Source organism: Sciurus carolinensis, chromosome 1 (genome assembly GCF_902686445.1).
Source record: "Sciurus carolinensis chromosome 1, mSciCar1.2, whole genome shotgun sequence".
NCBI classification, from domain to species: domain Eukaryota; kingdom Metazoa; phylum Chordata; class Mammalia; order Rodentia; family Sciuridae; genus Sciurus; species Sciurus carolinensis.
In genome coordinates, this window is record NC_062213.1 from 26,831,289 (window position 1) to 26,850,898 (window position 19,610).

A 19,610-nucleotide genomic window follows, 5' to 3' on the forward strand; every position below is an offset into this window, starting at 1 on the left:
ATATATTTGTTGATTGTATTTCTTCTGTGACGTGTGTGTTCGGTTCCTTAGCCCACTTATTGATTAGGTTATTTGTTTTTTGGGTGTGTGAAGGGAGGGCAAGGGGTTTGAGGCTAGGAAGGACAGTAGACTGAATCAGACATTATTTCCCTGTGTGCATATATGACTACATGACCAGTGAAATTCCACATCAAGTACAACCAGAAGAATGAGAAGTTATACTCCATTTATGTATGCTGTGTCAAAATGCATTCTACTGTCATGTATGACTAATTAGAACAAATAAATTTAAAAAATGATAACATAATCTTCTAAGCAAATATCCATCAGGTTTAGTAACTAGCATTTCTTTCCTCATTACTGTTCATGTAGCCTAGGTATTGAATTAATATTTTCATTAAAACAATATTTATATTTATTACATTATAATGTAATTATCCTTTCTATTTCTTGTGGGGCCTATATAATTCTGGAATTTGGATGTAGTTTCACACCAAAGTAGAATAACATAGAAATTGTGGAAATAGTTTATTCTTACATAGCATGCTCTGTTTTTGTGCAATGTAATACTTCTTAATTCATATTTTACATTTCTAACTGTACAAGTCTGGTGATTAGCATAGAATCTCAAAATCTTTCTATATTTTTAGTTTAAAATCACATTTTCATAATTAGTCTGCCACAAATACAATGGAAACATTATGGATTATGTAATGACATAGGTTGTATGGGTAAATTTTAATGTTTGGAAAAAATAAAATTCACACTTCTAATATATATACACATGTTAAATGCATAGATTAAATAAAACAAAATGTTTCTGGCCATGGTGGTACATGTCTGTAATCCCAGACAGCTTGGGAAGCTGAGGCAGGAGGATCATGAGTCCAAAGTCAGCCTCAGCAAAAGTGATAGTTCTAAGCAACTAAATGAGACATTGTTTCTAAATAAGATACAAAATAGGGCTGGGGGTGTGGCTCAGTGGTCGAGTGCCCCTGAATTTAATCCCTGGTACCACCCCCACAAAAAGTGCTAAATTTATACAAGCATTGTTTCACATAATACTCTAAACATGACTGTGGGAAAATTCCTACTATCAACTTCATCTTATTCCTCGTTCATCAGGGTGAAGTTACCACTATACCAACGTCAAACTGCTATTAAGTAGCTAATAACATTTTTTTTTATTGTAAACAAATGGGATACATGTTGTTTCTCTGTCTGTACATGGCGTAAAGGCATACCATTTGTGTAATCATAAATTTACATAGGGTAATGTTGTTTGATTCATTCTGCCATTTTTTCCCTTCCCCCCCACCCCTCCCACCCCTCCCCTCCATCTATACAGTCCTTCCTTCCTCCATTCTTGCCCCCCTCCCTAAACCCAACTCCAACCCCAACACTAACCCTTCCCACCCCCCATTATGTGTCATCATCCACTTATTAGCGATATCATTCTTCCTTTGGTTTTTTTGAGATTGGCTTATCTCACTTAGCATGATATTCTCCAGTTTCATCCATTTGCCTGCAAATGCCATAATTTTATCATTCTTTATGGCTGCATAATATTCCATTGTATATATATATACCACATTTTCTTTATCCATTCATCAATTGAAGGACATCTAGGTTGGTTCCACAATCTGGCTATTGTGAACTGAGCAGCTATGAACATTGATGTGGCTGTATCTCTGTAATATGCTGATTTTAAGTCCTTTGGGTATAGGCCAAGGAGTGGGAGAGCTGGGTCAAATGGTGGTTCCATTCCAAGTTTTCTAAGGAATCTCCACACTGCTTTCCAGAGTGGCTGCACTAATTTGCAGCCCCACCAGCAATGTAAGAGTGTACCTTTCTCCCCACATCCTCGCCAACACCTGTTGTTGCTTGTATTCTTGATAATCACCATTCTAATTGGGGTGAGATGGAATCTTAGGGTGGTTTTGATTTGCATTTCTCTTATTACTAGAGATGTTGAACATTTTTCCATATGTTTGTTGATGGCTTGTAGATCTTCTTGTGTGAAGTGTCTATTCATTTCTTTAGCCCATTTGTCAATTGGATTATTTACATTCTTGGTGTAGAGTTTTTTGAGTTCTTTATAGATTCTGGAGATTAGTGCTCTATCTGAAGTATGATTAGCAAAGATTTTCTCCCATTCTGTAGGCTCTTTCTTCGCATTGCTGATAGTTTCCTTTGCTGAGAGAAAGCTTTTTAGTTTGAATCTATCCCAGTTATTGATTCTTGCTTTTATTTCTTGTGCTATGGGAGTCCTGTTGAGGAAGTCTGGTCCTAAGCCGACATGTTGAAGCTCTGGACCTACTTTTTCTTCTATAAGATGTAAGGTCTCTGGTCTGATTCCGAGATCCTTAATCCATTTTGAGTTTAGTTTCGTGCATGGTGAGAGATATGGGTTTAGTTTCATTCTGTTGCATATGGATTTCCAATTCTCCCAGCACCATTTGTTGAAGAGGCTATCTTTTCTCCATTGCATATTTTTGGCCCCTTTGTCTAGTATGAGAAAATTGTATTTATTTGGGTTTGTTTCTGTGTCCTCTATTCTGTACCATTGATCTACCTGTCTATTTTGGTACCAATACCATGCCTTTTTTGTTACTATTGCTTTGTAGTAGAGTTGAAGATCTGGTATTGCAATACCCCCTGCTTCACTCTTTCTACTGAGGATTGTTACAATTATACAAGTCGGGATACCAGGTCATAGTTGTCAACAAACTTCAAACCTTAGAAAAATGTTCATTAACAGGTGTAAATGCAAGGTGAGGACACTTAAAAACAGATTTAAATGTCTGACAATTAATTGCCCACATAACTTCCCCTTATTTCAAGAGTTCTCAATAGTGCAACTAGATGGTCTTTGGAATTATGGTCACTTGTATCCTTAAAGATAAATGATTCCATGAATGAAAAGAAAATGGGGCGGGGGAGGAAAGGGAAAAGGAGGCATTAAGGTGGTTTTAAAGTATTCACAGCAGAAAGAAAATGAATTGAAATGGTTTATTTTTGAACAACAGGTCTGGCTATATATTTCATAGGTCTTGGATATAATGTTAACCTTGAAAAACAAACACCTATTTCTGGAAAGAATGATTTATGATAGCAGGGTACCTCTAGATATAGTGAGCTAAGGGTATTCTCAAGTTCTGTTTTTAAGAGAAGGAAAAGTTTTCTCCATGGTATAATGGTTTCATAGTCTGTATGAAGGAAGAAGGAAGGAGAAAGGGAGGGAGGGAGGAAACAAAGAAAGGAAAAATTTCCAATAATAAACTATTTAATAACAAATTCTGAGATTAAGACTGGGACATGAAGTTTAGGGAGAACCTTGACTCTCTTTCAGGAAATCAGGAATTTAAAGGAATTGGGAGGGAAAAAAACCCACAACTAATGAGCTCGGTTCTCTGCAGAACCATAATGGTGGTTTTGAATAAGACATCTGGTAAGCAGATGGAGAAAACTCAGCTGACAAAAGCCTATGCACCTACTCACCAAGACCTACCAATGGCTTACACTTGCATTCATCTCTTAAAAGTTATGGAAGTGTCTTCAATGGCCAAATCTAATGGGGAATACTGTTGGCAATGAGAGTATTCTGGCAAAAATAGTTTCAATACAGTATGGAGAAAAGAGTGTAAATGAAAACTGCTTGCCTATCTTTCTATTTTTATTTATAATCAAGTTATCTACCCTATTCTCTATCAACATCAATTTCTATACTTTCACTTGCATATCGACATCTATATCCAGCACATTTCTACCTTGATGAATTCACCTTTCCCACACAAGATGTTTTTTTTTTTTTTTTTTCTGGAATTTCATAATCATGCATCACCTCTTGACAAGTCTGTGTTCTGAGAAATGCATCAATATGTGATGTTGTCATTATGTAAACATCATAGAGTTGTACTTTGAGAAACCTGGATGACATTGCTTACTGTACACCAGGCTTTGGTCTCTAGTTTATTATTCTTGGGCCAGAAACCTGCATAGTCTATTTCATTCTAAATATTGTAGGTAACTATAACACAATGATATCACTAGGCAATAGAAACTTTTTAGCACCATTGTAATCTTATAAGATCACTGTCATATATGCTGTCCACCTTAACCAAAGTGTCATTAAGTGACTCGTTATTGTATTTTATAGAATCTTCAGCTCATTTTCGTCTCAACGAATAACATATATAATTATTCAAATGTTGCATTAGTCATCTTTTTCCTCCTGATATCTTGACATAACCATAAATTATTATGGTATACTTCATATTCCCCAGTATTATTAGGGTATGCATGATTTGTTCTCATGAAAGTCAATACTTTGAATAACAGCTTGGTCCCATGATTTTCCCATTGTATTTGAAATTAAATAGGTTAATATTGTGTTTCAGCAGAGAATTCCTTGTAAATCTCTGCCTCGGTTTTTAAGAATTATTAAACCAAAGAATAATTATAAGATAATACATATCCAAAAATCTTACTGTGAATAATGAGCAATTACTGTGAGAATGCTGGTAATTTATCTTTGCAGTAACATGCCACAGAATACAGAGAAAAGAGCAATGGATTTTGAGTCAAAACACTAATGAATCTAACATTTAATGACTATTTTTTTAGCATCTATAAACTCCACCAGGCTATTCAACATAAATTTTTTAATTTAACATTCACAAAATCTTGGTGTTTTGGTAATATTACCACTTTTATTTTAACATAAAACTCCTCTCACTCTTCCTCACCTATTCTCTCTCCCTCATTTCCCCCTTCTCTCTCCCTTTTTCTTTCTCCCTCTATATCTATTTTTCTCTCATGTCATTACGAACAGTAGTATGCTATTATCCTCTCTAGTTAAAAATGTTTTTTTGTAGTCATTCTTTTTCCTTGAGCAAATTTAAAAAGTGCAATCACCTGATATATCACATTACATACATTGTGTATTTATATACCTGCATATACATTACACATATTTAAAAGTTCTTTGATTACCCTGTTAGAGGTAATATAGATCAAGTCATTCTTAATTCTCAAGTCCTCCAGAATTAACATCTTACAGTGAAAAGCAAATAAACATATTTAAGTGGACAAGTATCATTCTTATTTACCAACCCTGATACTTTAAGGTTTTCCATCACATTAAGCTATACTGTGACATATTAACTCTCATTAATTAGAGAAAAGCCTTTTTATGAATAACCTATTATTTAAGGAACATATGTATTGACGTTTTAGATAGTTTTCTTGCAATTCCAATTTCTGTCAATTGCGTATTAATTACCAAATACTTATTTTAGTACTTTTCATATTTATAATTGATGTAAACTTAATTATTTAATTCTCCCTGTAGCCAGTTACTCATTACAGTAGGAACATTATTAATGATTCTAAATCTTTATAAGATAAAATGCTACAAGGATATTTTCATGCAAAATTAAGAATGACAACTATTAAGATTGCGTGCTCTAAGTGTGTGACTGTTAATATATACAACAAATACCTTTGGATGAGTCTCTTCCCCAATATAACATAAAATGCAAAGATACAGTTGGGTATGCATGGAGAAAGAAAGACAAGGAGGAATAGGCATTATCAGCTAAGAAAGTATTAAATAAAAGATGAAAAGAACAATCCAACACATTGCACCACCTTGTCAGATGTAATATTCTGGAACAATAGCCTTAGATTAGACCTGGTCCATGACAAAATATTCACCAAAAATACAATGAATATGAAAAATACAGGAAATGCTGTGAATTTTTCATGAAGGTAGGTGAATTATCCTTTAATCTGAATTTATATGCATTTTCAGCAGTCGATTTTCTGGTAAAAGAAAATGATGATTGCTGCAACTATACAGAACAAAGTTTCTCTTTCGGAAAATGAATGCATCTTGACTCTTTACTAGCTGAATTTTTTCCCCTCAATTTTAAACCTTTAATAGAAACTAAAATGTGATGGAAATTTATATTTCTTTACTCTAGGGCATACCTGAGATATTTTACCTAGTGGAAAAATATCTTTGCTAATTATTGATGGTTTTTGCTCTAAAGGTATGAACTGCAGTCAATGGTTCCCCATTGCCTTCTTGATTTTTAATTCCATGACTTTATAATCATGATCCAGTCCTTGTCAGCCTCAACTACTTGAAGTTAGGTTGTAGGTAAAATGATGTTCTTTACTATTCCAAACATTTGTTTAGAACTTCTGAGTTAATGGAGGAAAAAAAAGATGAATTAGAAGTATATTCAGTCTCCATAGAAAAATCATTTCCCTCTTGTGAAAATCACAGTGAAAAAAGAAATACATTGGAGTTGGAATTTATGGGTTTGTATCTTTGCTTCCCTGCCTACCAGCTATATCAGTTTAAACAATTTACTGTCACTCTGAGCTGTCACTTCTTCAAGTGCAAGTCAGAGAAAATATGGTTGCACTCTTGTACTCTTTTCAAAGAAACAAAATGCCATCCATTATGCAATTTCATCATGCATCAGTGTAAAAGAAGAATAAATGACAATGTAATAATGTAACCACATACCAAAAAACACAAAATTCACCAATATCTGAATACGTACAAATAACACCATGTTTCCATAAAAAGTTATAATTTTCTATTATTTAGAAAATGTAAATACAGATGAATTTTATACTTATAAAACATGCAAAAATGTCATGGTAGTATTATTTATTAAAAAATCCAAAGAAAAAGGTTCACATACAGTGAATAGAAGAATATTCATAAAATGGAATCCTATATGGCAATGACTAACAAGTTTTTTACTATTACTGTAATAGTACAATATAGTACAGATTCAAAGTAGCCAGAGGCAAAATGATTTTATTTTATGATTTTGTGTATACTTATATAAAATCAAAAAATAAAAATATATATGTATAGATATATGTCTTTGAAACATATGAAACATGTGAAAGTAATTTGTTGGAAGTTGTGGACTTCTTTGAGGAGGAATAGGATAGTAAGGAACAAGGGAAACTAAATAGGTCTTTAACCTTATGGGCAATGTTTTATTTCTTGATTTGAAACATGTTCAGTTTGTGATAATTCGGCAGTCTTTAACTCTTTTATTTACATAAACTTTTGTATGGATGTTCTAGTTAATTGAACATAGTTACAAACAAAAGACAAAGTTTATAAAATTAGATTATAACTCTATAATGTTATACATACACCCAAATACTAGATAGATATAACTTAACGCAAGTATAATCTGATTATACATGACCTATCTAAAAAATGAGGATACCAAAAGTTTGAAGATAAAAAAGATGTGTCATCCCAATTCTAATAAGTAAAGTTTGGAGATATGTAGATATATCACTCTTAGACAAGATAAATATTAAGGCAAATCATTATTAGAAATAATTTTTTGAATTTTCAAATTATAAGGAAATATAGTTTAAACTTCTATATACCTAATATCGCAGCCCCAAAACATTTGTAAATGGAAAAATTTGTAAAGTATAGGGAAAAAGTTAAACAATCCAAATAGTCATTATGACTGGTAGAGAAATGGTCTCAGAGTTATAGTTCTCAAATCCTTCTGAGTATGTCTACCACCTGGCATAAGGAACTTTGCAGATAGAATGAAGGTTAGAAGTATTAAAATGTGGAGATATTTGAATTATCCATTTGGACATAATATAATTGCTTGAACACTTAAAAGCAAGAATATTTCTTCACTTGGAGGCAGAAATTGCAAAATCAACAGCATAGAGATGAGGCAAAATGGGAGGACAAACAGATTTGAGGAATGAGAATAAATTCCCTTGCTGACTGAAGATAGAGAAATAAATGCTGGCAATCTTTAGAAGGAAAAAATAATTTCAAGTCAATGAGCAGTAAGAAGAAAGGGACTTTAATCCTACTATTGCATGGAACTGAATTCTGACACCAGCCTCATAAGCTTTGAAGTGGTAGCAAGACATAGCCCAGAGCCTGGAGAAAGCTATTCAACCCAGCTTACGCCTTAATTTTAGCCCTGTGAAACTGTAATCAGAGAATCAGCTAAGTTTGCTCTTCCTGCACTTACATAACTGTGAGGTAATAATGGATGTTAAGATTGTGGTGACTTTAGCCTGGAATAGAAAAATAATACATCTATTCTTTAAGAGTAGGCACATAATCAGAATTTATAATATCAGGCCCATAAAAAAATTTCAAAGGATTAAGTTCATAATAAGAAATATGTTACCTTACTATAATGCAAATGAGATCAGCATTGGTAACAAAATATAAATACAAGTAAATCATATGCTCATAGCTTAAGAGATACACATTTCACCATGGGCCAAAGATATTACACGTAAATTTGGAAAAAGGTATTATTATGTATTATTATGGGGGAGGTATTTTATGTAGCAAGAAAAGGAAAACTAGAAGTTTTAAATGCTTATGTATGCTATAGTCTAGAGAAACTGATATGAAAATGTGTAAAAGTGGAATATTATAAGTACATTGATGGAAATAAAAATTATAAATAAACAAAATGTACATTATCAATGGACTGAATTAATGAATGGTATTATATATATGCAATGGATTCTTACACAGCAGTTATCCTCAAAATATGGTCCAAGGATACCTGAATATCCTGAGAGATTTTCAAGTGGTCAAAACCATTTCCATAACAAAATTGAAATATTAATTGCCTTTTGTACTATGTTGACATTTGACCTTGAGGTACAAAAATAATGAAGGGTAAAACTGTGTATTAGCACAACCCAATTAGCAACCTCAAACTACAACTAGACATTAGTCATATTTTTATTCTACACATAGTATAAAAAAGAAAAAATACAATTGTACTTAAGAAAATACTTGTTGCAGTTATAAACAATTATTTATTTCATTAAATCTTTACCTTAGAGTACCCTTTAAGGACTAGTGTGACTAAACAGGAAATAGTGATAAAACTCTCAAAATAATATTATTGTCTAAAGGAGAAAGTCATGATTGAATTGTTAGCGAATTAGCCATCTATTTTCATGGAACACAATTTTTATGTAAAATAAGAACTGAGAGGTAAGCTATAGTTATTTGCATTTGGGTATTTGAAGTATGTTTTCTCACATCTATATTTTCTCAAAAAAAATTAAGGATGTAGTTTGACACTCCAAGGAAAACGCTTATGATTTATTGTCAATAACAAATCTAGACTTTTGAGAAGAAATAAGTTTGGAAATTTCAATCTAATGTCAATCTACCACTTAACCTTTACAGGTTTCCCACATTTAAATATTTCTGATAAGATCAGTAGCAATAAAAGTAAGTGTGCTTCAATAACTTAGCAAGACAATGTCTAAAAATAAAAAAGGGCTGGGGATATAGCTCAGTGGTATAGAAACCCTAGGTTCAATCCATAAAGCTGAAAAAAAAAAGTGATTTTTAAAAAAATATTGTGTCATGAAATAAAATCAACATTTGAAAAAGCTCTACAACTCAGTGAACCAGAATTTTCCAATGATTGATGCATATTGATTTAAAAAAAGTATGAGTTAAAAAAATCCATTACAAGGGCAAGGTGGACCAATGAATATTAATGTTACAGAATGCAAAGCATTCATTGATACAATTTTGAATTCCACATTCAATTAACTTGTGATGCTTTTGTGTAGTATTAAGAAAGAGTATTCACTTTTATTTGCAAAGGTATTAAAATACTTCTTCCAATTATGTACCTAAGTGAGGTCAGGTAATATTCACACTCATAACCTAAATTGTGTAATACAAAATATTGTTTTTTTCATTTTTTATTACATTTGGACCTTTAAGAAACAAATACCATCAGATATACCACTATTCAGTAAAATCTATTCTAGTTTTTAGGAAGCATACATGTCACAAGATATTTTTCTTCTAATCTCCCAGACTTTACCAAGTTTGTCAAAAAGGCAGGTAGGCTCTGACCTATGGAATCCTGAACCTTGAGGTTTTGAATGTTTATGTGAAGCAAAATATTGAACAAAGTAGATATGAAGAGAATCTGTTTTCTACTAAGTCAGATATTAGATTTTCAAAAATACAATTCAATGCATTCTTCACACTTTTGTTTTGGACATGTAGTTATTTCTTATTAAAATAACATTTATTTCAACATGTAATAGACTTATTCTGGGTATTTACAAATGAGCAATAAATTCACTTTCAATTTTTTCTGTTTTAAATTTAATAGGATAAAATTGATAGTCTATAAAATTTCTTTCAGTTTCTCAATAATTTTTAGAGAGTAAGAAGACCTCAGAAAAGCAAACTTGAATAAAACAAATATAGCAATAAAAACCTATATAATTTCAGTATGAATTAATCCTACTTATATGTTACTAGGCAAAAAGCAAATATGTTAAAAAATAATATAATTCCTCTGTATACAATTCTTATTTACAGATTAATTAGTAAAATAATATAATAACTAAATTTTAAGGGTATCAAAAAATCAAAATGTAATTCATAGAAATGTTTTTTCTATGAATTTTTATCTTTATTAGCTTTCAGAAGTTTATTTTCTATGAAATTTTATCTTTATTGTCATTCAGAAAATTCATATCTCATGTTTGTACATTTTTCTTTTAATATTTCTGTTGAGTAGTAGAGAAAGTATCAATTGTAAAGCACCTTTCATATAATTCAAACTTGTATCTGTATGCAATAAGTTAATAGGAAAATAGGTAATACTACAGGCAAAAATATCAGGAAAATATTTCTTATGTAAATATGCAAAATATTAATGCCTAATTTTCAGCTATTTAATAGCACTGGAATTTTGAGATAATATTAAAAACAAAATTTCTTTTTATTTGAGGGCAGTTCAGTTACAATATTTTATATTTAGGCAACATCTTCCTTCATTCTAAAATTTAAGTACTTTGCATTCTCTTTCTTTCTCTCTCTCCATATATAAAATGGATACATACATAGATAAATAGAGATATACAGCAATTAATATAATTCTAGACCATCAGAATAATTCACTTAACAAAATTTATTCTAAATGCTCCATTGTTAAAACCAAAGACATAAAATGTGCCCATATATTCTCATAATTCCTCATTTTCAAAGTTTAAATTATATCAAGTATTTCATATAGATACTACATGTGATAGATATTTTAAATATCAAAACACACATGTATGTGTACATGAATTAATGTATTTTCATATATAATTACAGCAATTACTTTTGATGAATGTCTTCTAAATGGAATATCATAAATACACACATATTTTTATATAAAGCTTGGGTAATTAATAACATAACTGTTAATTCTTCTTAAATTATATTAGGTGAAGTGCCTATAATCACTAAAAATTAATTCCATTTTGTTTGTAGGTTAACAGGATTCCATCTGCCACCACCAGTGACAAGTACCAAATCTGTGTTCTCACTACGATTGACCAGTGATTTTGCGGTTAGTGCACATGGGTTTAAAGTATATTATGAAGGTAAGTGATGATAACATAAAAGAAACTGCTTCCCAGTTTAATGCTATCAAAACCAGAACTCTTCAAGCCTGTTAGTGGCAGAAGAATCAGCATGAAGGAGAAACAATTCATATGATTATCTCTAATTTGTCACAAGGATCACTTTCTTATTAATCATTAGTGCTCAATATAGTTAGTGGACTTTGTTGTTTCATATCACTGTACCTAAACATAGGAAAATCTTGACCTTAAGTTTCTTCAGCCATGAGACCATGAATTACTACAGGGTTGGGCATTAAAAGAAAGGAATGGAATGTGGGAGTGAAAGGAGGCTAGACCTGATTTGTGATCCAGGCATCACAGACAGTACCTTATTCTTTCCTGCCGTGTCTGTCATAAAACTAAGCTCATAAAACTAAAGTTGTTTTTTTATCCCTTCCCCTGGAAGTTTAGTACAAGCTCCTTTGGCATTGAAACTTGACCTGAACTGATTGAAACCCATTTATAATCTTCTTTATGTCACTTAGTATGGACACTCACATGTTTCATTATGGAAACAACATTTGATAATGGAGTGGTGTCCCTGGTTCTGCAGAGGGTGTTAAAATGTACAAAATCTACATCATTTTATATGTGGAAAATTCTAATGGCAAGAAATTCTATTTCTGAGCATTTCAGATAGAAATAGATAGAAATGGATTCTTAATTTTTTCTGTATGTGATTTACGATAAATTTTACATTTAATTTAGAAAAGAATTTCTCACTTAATCATAGTGATATCATATCAAATTTCAACTCATCTCTCCAGGACCATATCATCAAAATTCATCTCACCAGATCTAACATTGCCATAAAGGGACATACAAATACAGAGGAAGGTGCAGTTACTTACTTGCTTTCTTCATTTTTTTGTTTTTTCCTTTATTTGCTATGCTGAGGATTAAACTGGCCCACCCAGGAGCAGTTATTTTCTAAAGCACATAATTCAAAATATAGTACATTTAAAGGTCGCATTAGAAAATAATCATATATAAAATAGAAATGTTACAGTGTAAATTTTAACATTGTGCATCTGGGGAAAGTTGTAAACTAAGCATCTTTCATCTAGTGATACATTTCTCACTAGAAAATATACCCTCTACTAAATCAACAATTACACAAAAATATTTTCTCAATTTTACATTGCTAATAACGTCATGAACAGCAGTTTTGAACACTATCTTGTGCTTCACACATGTATAAACTGTCTTTTGTCTAGCAGGGCAGTATGAGTTCTGACTTACTTTCCTCCATTATAATAATGACTATTAATTTTCTAAGGTGTTTTCACAATAGCTGAGTAATTATTTTAGGTTGACAACTTAATTCTTACATATTCATTACTATAACCACAGAGGTTTAAGTGTAATTTTGGCAAAACTGAAGTATCAATAATTTAATAATTTTCTAGTAAAGGCTCTTTAGTAGAAAATGATTTAAAGATATTTTAGGCTAGTTTATTCATTTGGAAAACACTAAGTGTATTTAAAATTTAGTAACATGGCATATGAATCATGATGTTGGCATGTTTTCTGGTTTGGCTATCATGTTTCATGAATTCATACTCAAACATATTTTCACAGCTCCCTATTTTTTCTAACATAAACAATATTAAATTTTTGTCCATCTATTCTGCTTCAGGGGAAATGAGTTCATATATTTTCATGACATTTAAAAGTATGTTTGGGATGTCCTAACTTTAAATATAGGGTACTAGTCATCCATCTAGTATTGAGGTATTGACCAGCATGCCAATTATCAGATATTGAGTTCTATGTATATATTTTACCATGTATATTAGCTTTCTGTTGCTGCAAAATAATTATCCAAACTTTGGTAGCTTGGCGAGGCATGGTAGCATATGCCTGTAATTCCAGCAGCTCGGGAGGCTGGAAGCAGAAGGATCAGAAGTTCAAAGCCAGCCTCAGCAACTTAGTGAGCCCTAAACAACTTAGGTATACTCTATTTCAAAACATTAAAAAAAAGGGGGGGGGGCTGGGAATGTGGCTCCATGGTTAAGCACCCTTGGCAAACCCCTGGCACCAAAAAAAAAAGAGGAAGCTCAAAATACACAAAATATATCACAATTCTGTAAGTAAAATCTTAGTGGTTTCTGCTACATTATTGTCTCAGTGTCTCACAAAATTATAATGAAAATGTCAGTAGAGTAAACCCTTATCAGAAAACTTGGAGAAAATCTACTTTCTAGTACATTCTGATAGTTGGCAGCATCTAGTTCCTCACAGTTGTAGACTGAGACCCTTCTTTCCTTGCTGCCCATCACTGGAAGACCACCCATAGTTCCTACAGCCCTCTCCTGTGTCCATGAGCCCTATGTATCTGAGAACCAACACCTATGTGAGTCCTTCTGAGAATGGTATCTCTGATTTTCCTTTGTAATGCATCTTTCTACTACTTTCTTCCTCTACATACCTCTGACTCCAGGTGTAGACCTGTTGGTTTTAAGGACCGATGTGATTAGCATGGGCCCATCTAAATAATAGAGGTTAATCTTCCTATCTTAAAGTCTTCGACCTTAACGATATCTGCAAAGTCCTTTTTTCAATATAAGTTGACATATGTTCTGGAGATGTATTTTTTTTGCTGGGGGGAGGGGTTGTCATTGGCCTACTGAATCATGTGCAAGTCCATATAATAAATCTCAGCAGAAGTAACTACACACTTATTAAGGCTTTGTCTTTGGGTATTAGAATATATGAGGTTTCTATTTATCAGTGATGTATATATTGATCTATGTTTCTCAAACTTCCAACACTGGACCACATGCATCATATTCATCTGAAGAATATACTAAAAGTTGACAATAGATTTCTTACATATATTAAATCTGATCCTGTAAGTATGAACCAGGACAATGCATCATAATAAGAAACCTACTGATTCTTCGGACTGCTAAAAGTGTAAGTTCTATTTAGCTATCTTCTATTCCTGGAAGAAATTAAGACAAACCAAACCAATCTGTTATACAAATAAGATACTAAGAAAATATCTGTTGAATTCATATCACTATAAAGATATTTATCCTGGACAAGATACTTTATCTAACTAAACTCCATTTATCTCATCTATAATATTGGAGTAATAATTCTCCTTAATATAATATATATACATATAGATTTCTGCATATGATTAATGAGTTAATGTTCCAAATACATATTTTTAGAAGTCTGTATTAGGTGACAGGTCTTTGAGACAAACAAATATGTTAGTTTCATTTATGGTACTGTGCTGTAATTACTATGGAGTCTTTGATTTCAAGAAAATTTGATACACTGAGAAGTTAATTTAACTTGCAGAGTAGGAGGGAAAATAAGAGAATCTGCTTGAACTTATTTGCTGTCAGCACCATCTATGATGAAAGACCACTGTGTATTCCAAATTGCAAATCAATACTTACATAAAATATAAACTAATGCAATTAAATATTGTACTGATATCAATTCACTTAAGTTTCCACATGTTCACTCTTGCTTTATATTGTTATTTCATAGTGGACCAGTAAGAAATTATTCACAAAAGCACATTGATCCATGGACCAGTTCTTACTTTTCCCCCTTGGACTATTAAGTTATCCATAATGAACCATTTATTTTCTATTTTTGTAAGACAATAAAGAGCAAGTCACAATATGGTTTTAATTACTTTTCTGTGTACCCCATTATAAAATAAATTTATCTTTTTCAGATATTTGTTTCATGTGAAATTCCACAAAATATCCATTGATAATAAAAATCAGCATATTGATAACTCCTAGGGATTCTTTTCTATGTTAGGAATCAGTTATTGTGGAAATAAAGTACAATATACTTGGATTATATTGTAATTATATACTATACAAAGTGGTTATCTTATACCTGATATAATATATAATTCCAGTATATATCAGTTAAACAATTTAATTTACAGTGACAGACAAAATAAATAAGAATATAGTCTTGAAAATCTCTTAAAACACAAGGTAGTAATTATAACACAGTGATTGTAGACATGAACCATTAAGCAATGCTTATGACATAAAACATGGTAGCAATAAATGCTCACCTTCAGCAAACATGCTATAAAGATGTCATTTTCACTTTTAACTCAGAAACAAAAATTTGGTTAATAATGCTACTAGTACATAATACTTATTGTTATATACCAATCAGCGATTTCATACAGACTCTCTCAAACTACAAAATCGTATGAAAAATTATAATGATGAAGTGCTCACCTGAGTGTGAAAATTTATTTAAATGTCCTGGAGTTATGACCTATATACATTTAGGAGACTTATTTTAGATCTAAATATAAACTATGATTTCCTTTCACATGAGATTCTAACCAAGTACAATTAGTACAAAAAGGTATTGCTAAGATAAGAATTATTGATAATATATATTAAAATATGAAGCAAAGAAGTTAAAATATATTCTTGCAGATATTGCAGGTCACCTATATATTATTTTGTCCTTTTAAATACTTGACACAGAAAAGAAAAATTATACTATTTGCTATTCTATTTAGTTATTGGTCTCATATTTATTAAAAGATTATCCTTCAGAACATAAAAGGAGTTTAGTGCATTTTAATTTTAGGGATCATTTTCAAACTCCTATGCTTTAAAATTTTAACTACAGTACCATGAAATTTAATGGAGAGCTTACAACTTAGAATCAAGTCAATTATGCTTCTAGCAAAACAATTGAGTTGCAGCAAGATGTTTATGTTGTAAAATTACATATATTACATACTTTACAGCAATAAAGGTAGGATAGGTTCATAAAATTAGTTAATGAATATTGATTCTTAAATACTTTTAAAATAAATGAGATTTCATATTCAGAAACACAACACAAGGAACTATCATACATGTGAAGATTTTGTCCCTGACCTCTTGTCAAATTAAAATATTGTCTTTAGGGTTATATAGTCAATCTGGTTAACTACTGAAACATCTTAATACTAAAGTGACCTCTGGTAATGTGTATGTTTTCTCTCCCTTTTAAGCAGTTGGAACTATTCTAATTCCCAGTTCAGAGAATGAGACAAATTTATCTGTTCTGTAAAGATCTTCTGTTTAAAAGACACCATGTTATAGTGAATATGTGGATTTGGCTGTAGGTACAGAAGAATTTATTAGTTTTCAAGTAGTCCTACATCAATTACATACTTTCAATCACTTTTACTGTACTCACAAAATGCTTCAACAGTATTATCAGTACTGTGAATGCTCTAAAAACAACAAATAAAAAATTTAAAAATACTATGAATGCCTTTAGACACTAAGCAGTAACATTTTAATCATCTCTTACTTAGGCATATAACCTCAACAACTACCTACCTCTCTGTCCTTGTTTCTGGCCCTTGTATCAATTTATAAAACTGTCTTAAACACATATTAAATTTCTACACATGTTCTCCTATTTAAAATACTAAAACCTAATTCAGTCTCTCTCTTCTACTCAGGACACTGCACACTTCTTTTAAGGCCTGCTTACTTATCCTTCCAAACATTGTGCATGCCTTAATCACCTGTAGAAAGTCATTATGAACTACATTTACTCATATGTACTTTGTCACACAATACCATACTCTCTAATTTTAGATTTTTTGCTCACAGTAAGCTGTGAGAACACTGAGAGTATTAAACATGTTTTACTCATTTTGTATACATGCCTCCTATTTTACTGCATTCCTCACATACTGCTAATGCTTAAAAAATGCTTATTAAAACTCAATGTTAAAAGGATTAAAGCCCCAATGAATGTCTTATAAAAAAGACATGGGTTATTATTAGTAGTTTTGAATTTGTAATATGCACAGATGATAAAATAGTTACACTTTAAGAAAAATATTAACCTTTTATTTTTTAAAAGCCATAAGTGATACATACACATTATTGTTTATACTTTTATAGATATTTTATTTGCTTAAAATCTTTTCTTTCATAAATTAGTTTCTTTACAAAACAATTTAAAACTATAAAGTTGCTCATAAAAAAAGAAAAGTGAAAAATGAGAAATTGCTAAAGTCAGTAATATATGGTCTACTTAATCTGTGTGCTTCATATGGCAAAGATGGGATTACATTCAAGGTTTCCTCTTATTATTCAGAATAGAATGACTAAACAGTTAATCCCATTTTATTTTTAATTTCCTTCTTTTATATATTTCTAAAACTGCCATATCTGCCCTCCAATGAGAATTATAATTTTGATATGAGTATTAGAATGTAGTTAATTGAAGAAGTGATTAATTTAAAACTCTAATATGTCAAAGATATTTTGCTGTTTTCATACAAAGACCATATGTTGTGATGACTATTATAATTGATAGTGTACAATTAGGGGTTTAAAAGAAAAGTATACTAGAGTGTGGTTTAAAAATTCATTTGCAAATTTATTTATCTACTTCTCCCACCAAAATATAGTAATTCTAAAGCTGCCCATCAGGTAATTCACTTTTGATTTGAACTAAGGGAAGAAATGACACTTTTCACATGTGCAGTGTTCTGGTGCTAAAGTTCAAAACCCTCATAGAGATTGAGAGAAGTATTCCACTCAAGAGTCACTGCTCTGAGCTAGCAGGTCATTGCTAGAGACAGGACTGAAGCACAAGGCAGGTGTTCCAATTCACTGGAAAAGAGGGCACAAAAAAAAAAAATGCCAAGTCTTGTGTAGAAATTAATTGAAAATATTTGTTATAGGGAATCTTTTAAGCAAGTGCACAAAGAAAAATTCATAAGAATTTTATTGTTAATTATAAGGTCCCTGAATCAAAGAACAAACATCTTTGTACAGACATTTTGGCAAGAAAAGATAAGACCTAAAACTGAAAATAACAATTTGTGCCAAAATATATCAAGTATTATTTCAGCAATTTTGAGAAAATACAATTATTAATTCCAGAGAGACAAAGAAATATTAGAAACTATTTACTATGTGTGTGTGTATATATATATATATATAAATATATATATAAAATTTATAGTTTTGTATATGTACATACTGTTAAGAACTGTGAAGCTTCTGACATTGCATTCTGCTTCAAAGTTAACAAATCAATCTTCTATAGTTTTCATGGCAGAATACACATTAATATTTTCAAGGACACAATACACCAAACTATATTTAATAATTCTCAAAGGGCTTTTTCACTTATACCAACAGAAGTAGCCAGCGTACCAAAATTGTGTTTTCAGAACTTCAATTCCCACAGTCAATGAAAAGAAGGTCAAGTAACATCCCCCAACATGGTAGGTCTTATGGGAGAGAGCAATTCTGAGCTTAGGGAACAAGAATCTTTTATATTAAAGAGTAAGCACTCTTGTCCTTTGCTTGGGACAGAGATAATATTTCTTTATTGCTACTGAACAAAGGGAGTCAGCTTCTCTCCTTACAAGACTGGAAAACATGAAAGATATATAGAGAATTGTTTCCCAATATATGTGTATCGTGTTCTATTGCAAAAGCATTTGGATTTGATGTGTCTTAGGCAATTTTCAATGATCATTTACAATTCCAAATTAAAGATGCCTTTAGGTATTATTAAAGGAAGATTTTTAAATGAATAGATGTTATCTAAAAATTTCAAGATTTTAGAGGTCATATTTGCTGCTCTTTTTAGAAGGTGTTTAAAAACAAAAACATTTTACATATGCTTTTGCGTATCTTAGAAAATATCATTTAAGAATAATGAGTGCCATTTTTACTTTGTCCTTTTACAATTATATATGTGCTGAACTCTTATACTATAATGTGGAAAATGCCTACCTCATCATGATTTCATGGGATTTCTCAATCTACATTTATTAGTAAGCACAGTCTCTCCTTTTGTCTTTCTGCACTGTTTATTTTTTTTGTGTGTGTGTGGTTTTATAGCAGGGTAATATTAGATCATATGATAAGAGGAGTACCATTTATCACAACATAAATATCAGATGAATATAAATAATAAAGCATAAAAAATGAAAATATATAATTCATGAAGAAATATAACAGAACATTACCAGATCATGGGAGAAAAAAACATAACAGCAAAAGTCCAAAGGAAAATATGTCACTAAAGAAAAGATTGGTAAACTAAAGTTTGAAATCTGCATTATGTAATAATTTAAAAATTATTGT

At 31.2% G+C, this 19,610-nt stretch overlaps 1 protein-coding gene across 1 annotated transcript in view; it reads left to right on the forward strand.

The window, feature by feature from the left end:
- The window catches only part of Csmd3 (CUB and Sushi multiple domains 3), a 1,190,022-nt gene that overhangs the window by 157,269 nt on the left and 1,013,143 nt on the right, over window positions 1–19,610 (forward strand). Inside the window, 1 exon segment of the mRNA XM_047516388.1 lies at window positions 11,351–11,463. Coding sequence (XP_047372344.1) covers window positions 11,351–11,463 — 113 coding nt within the window.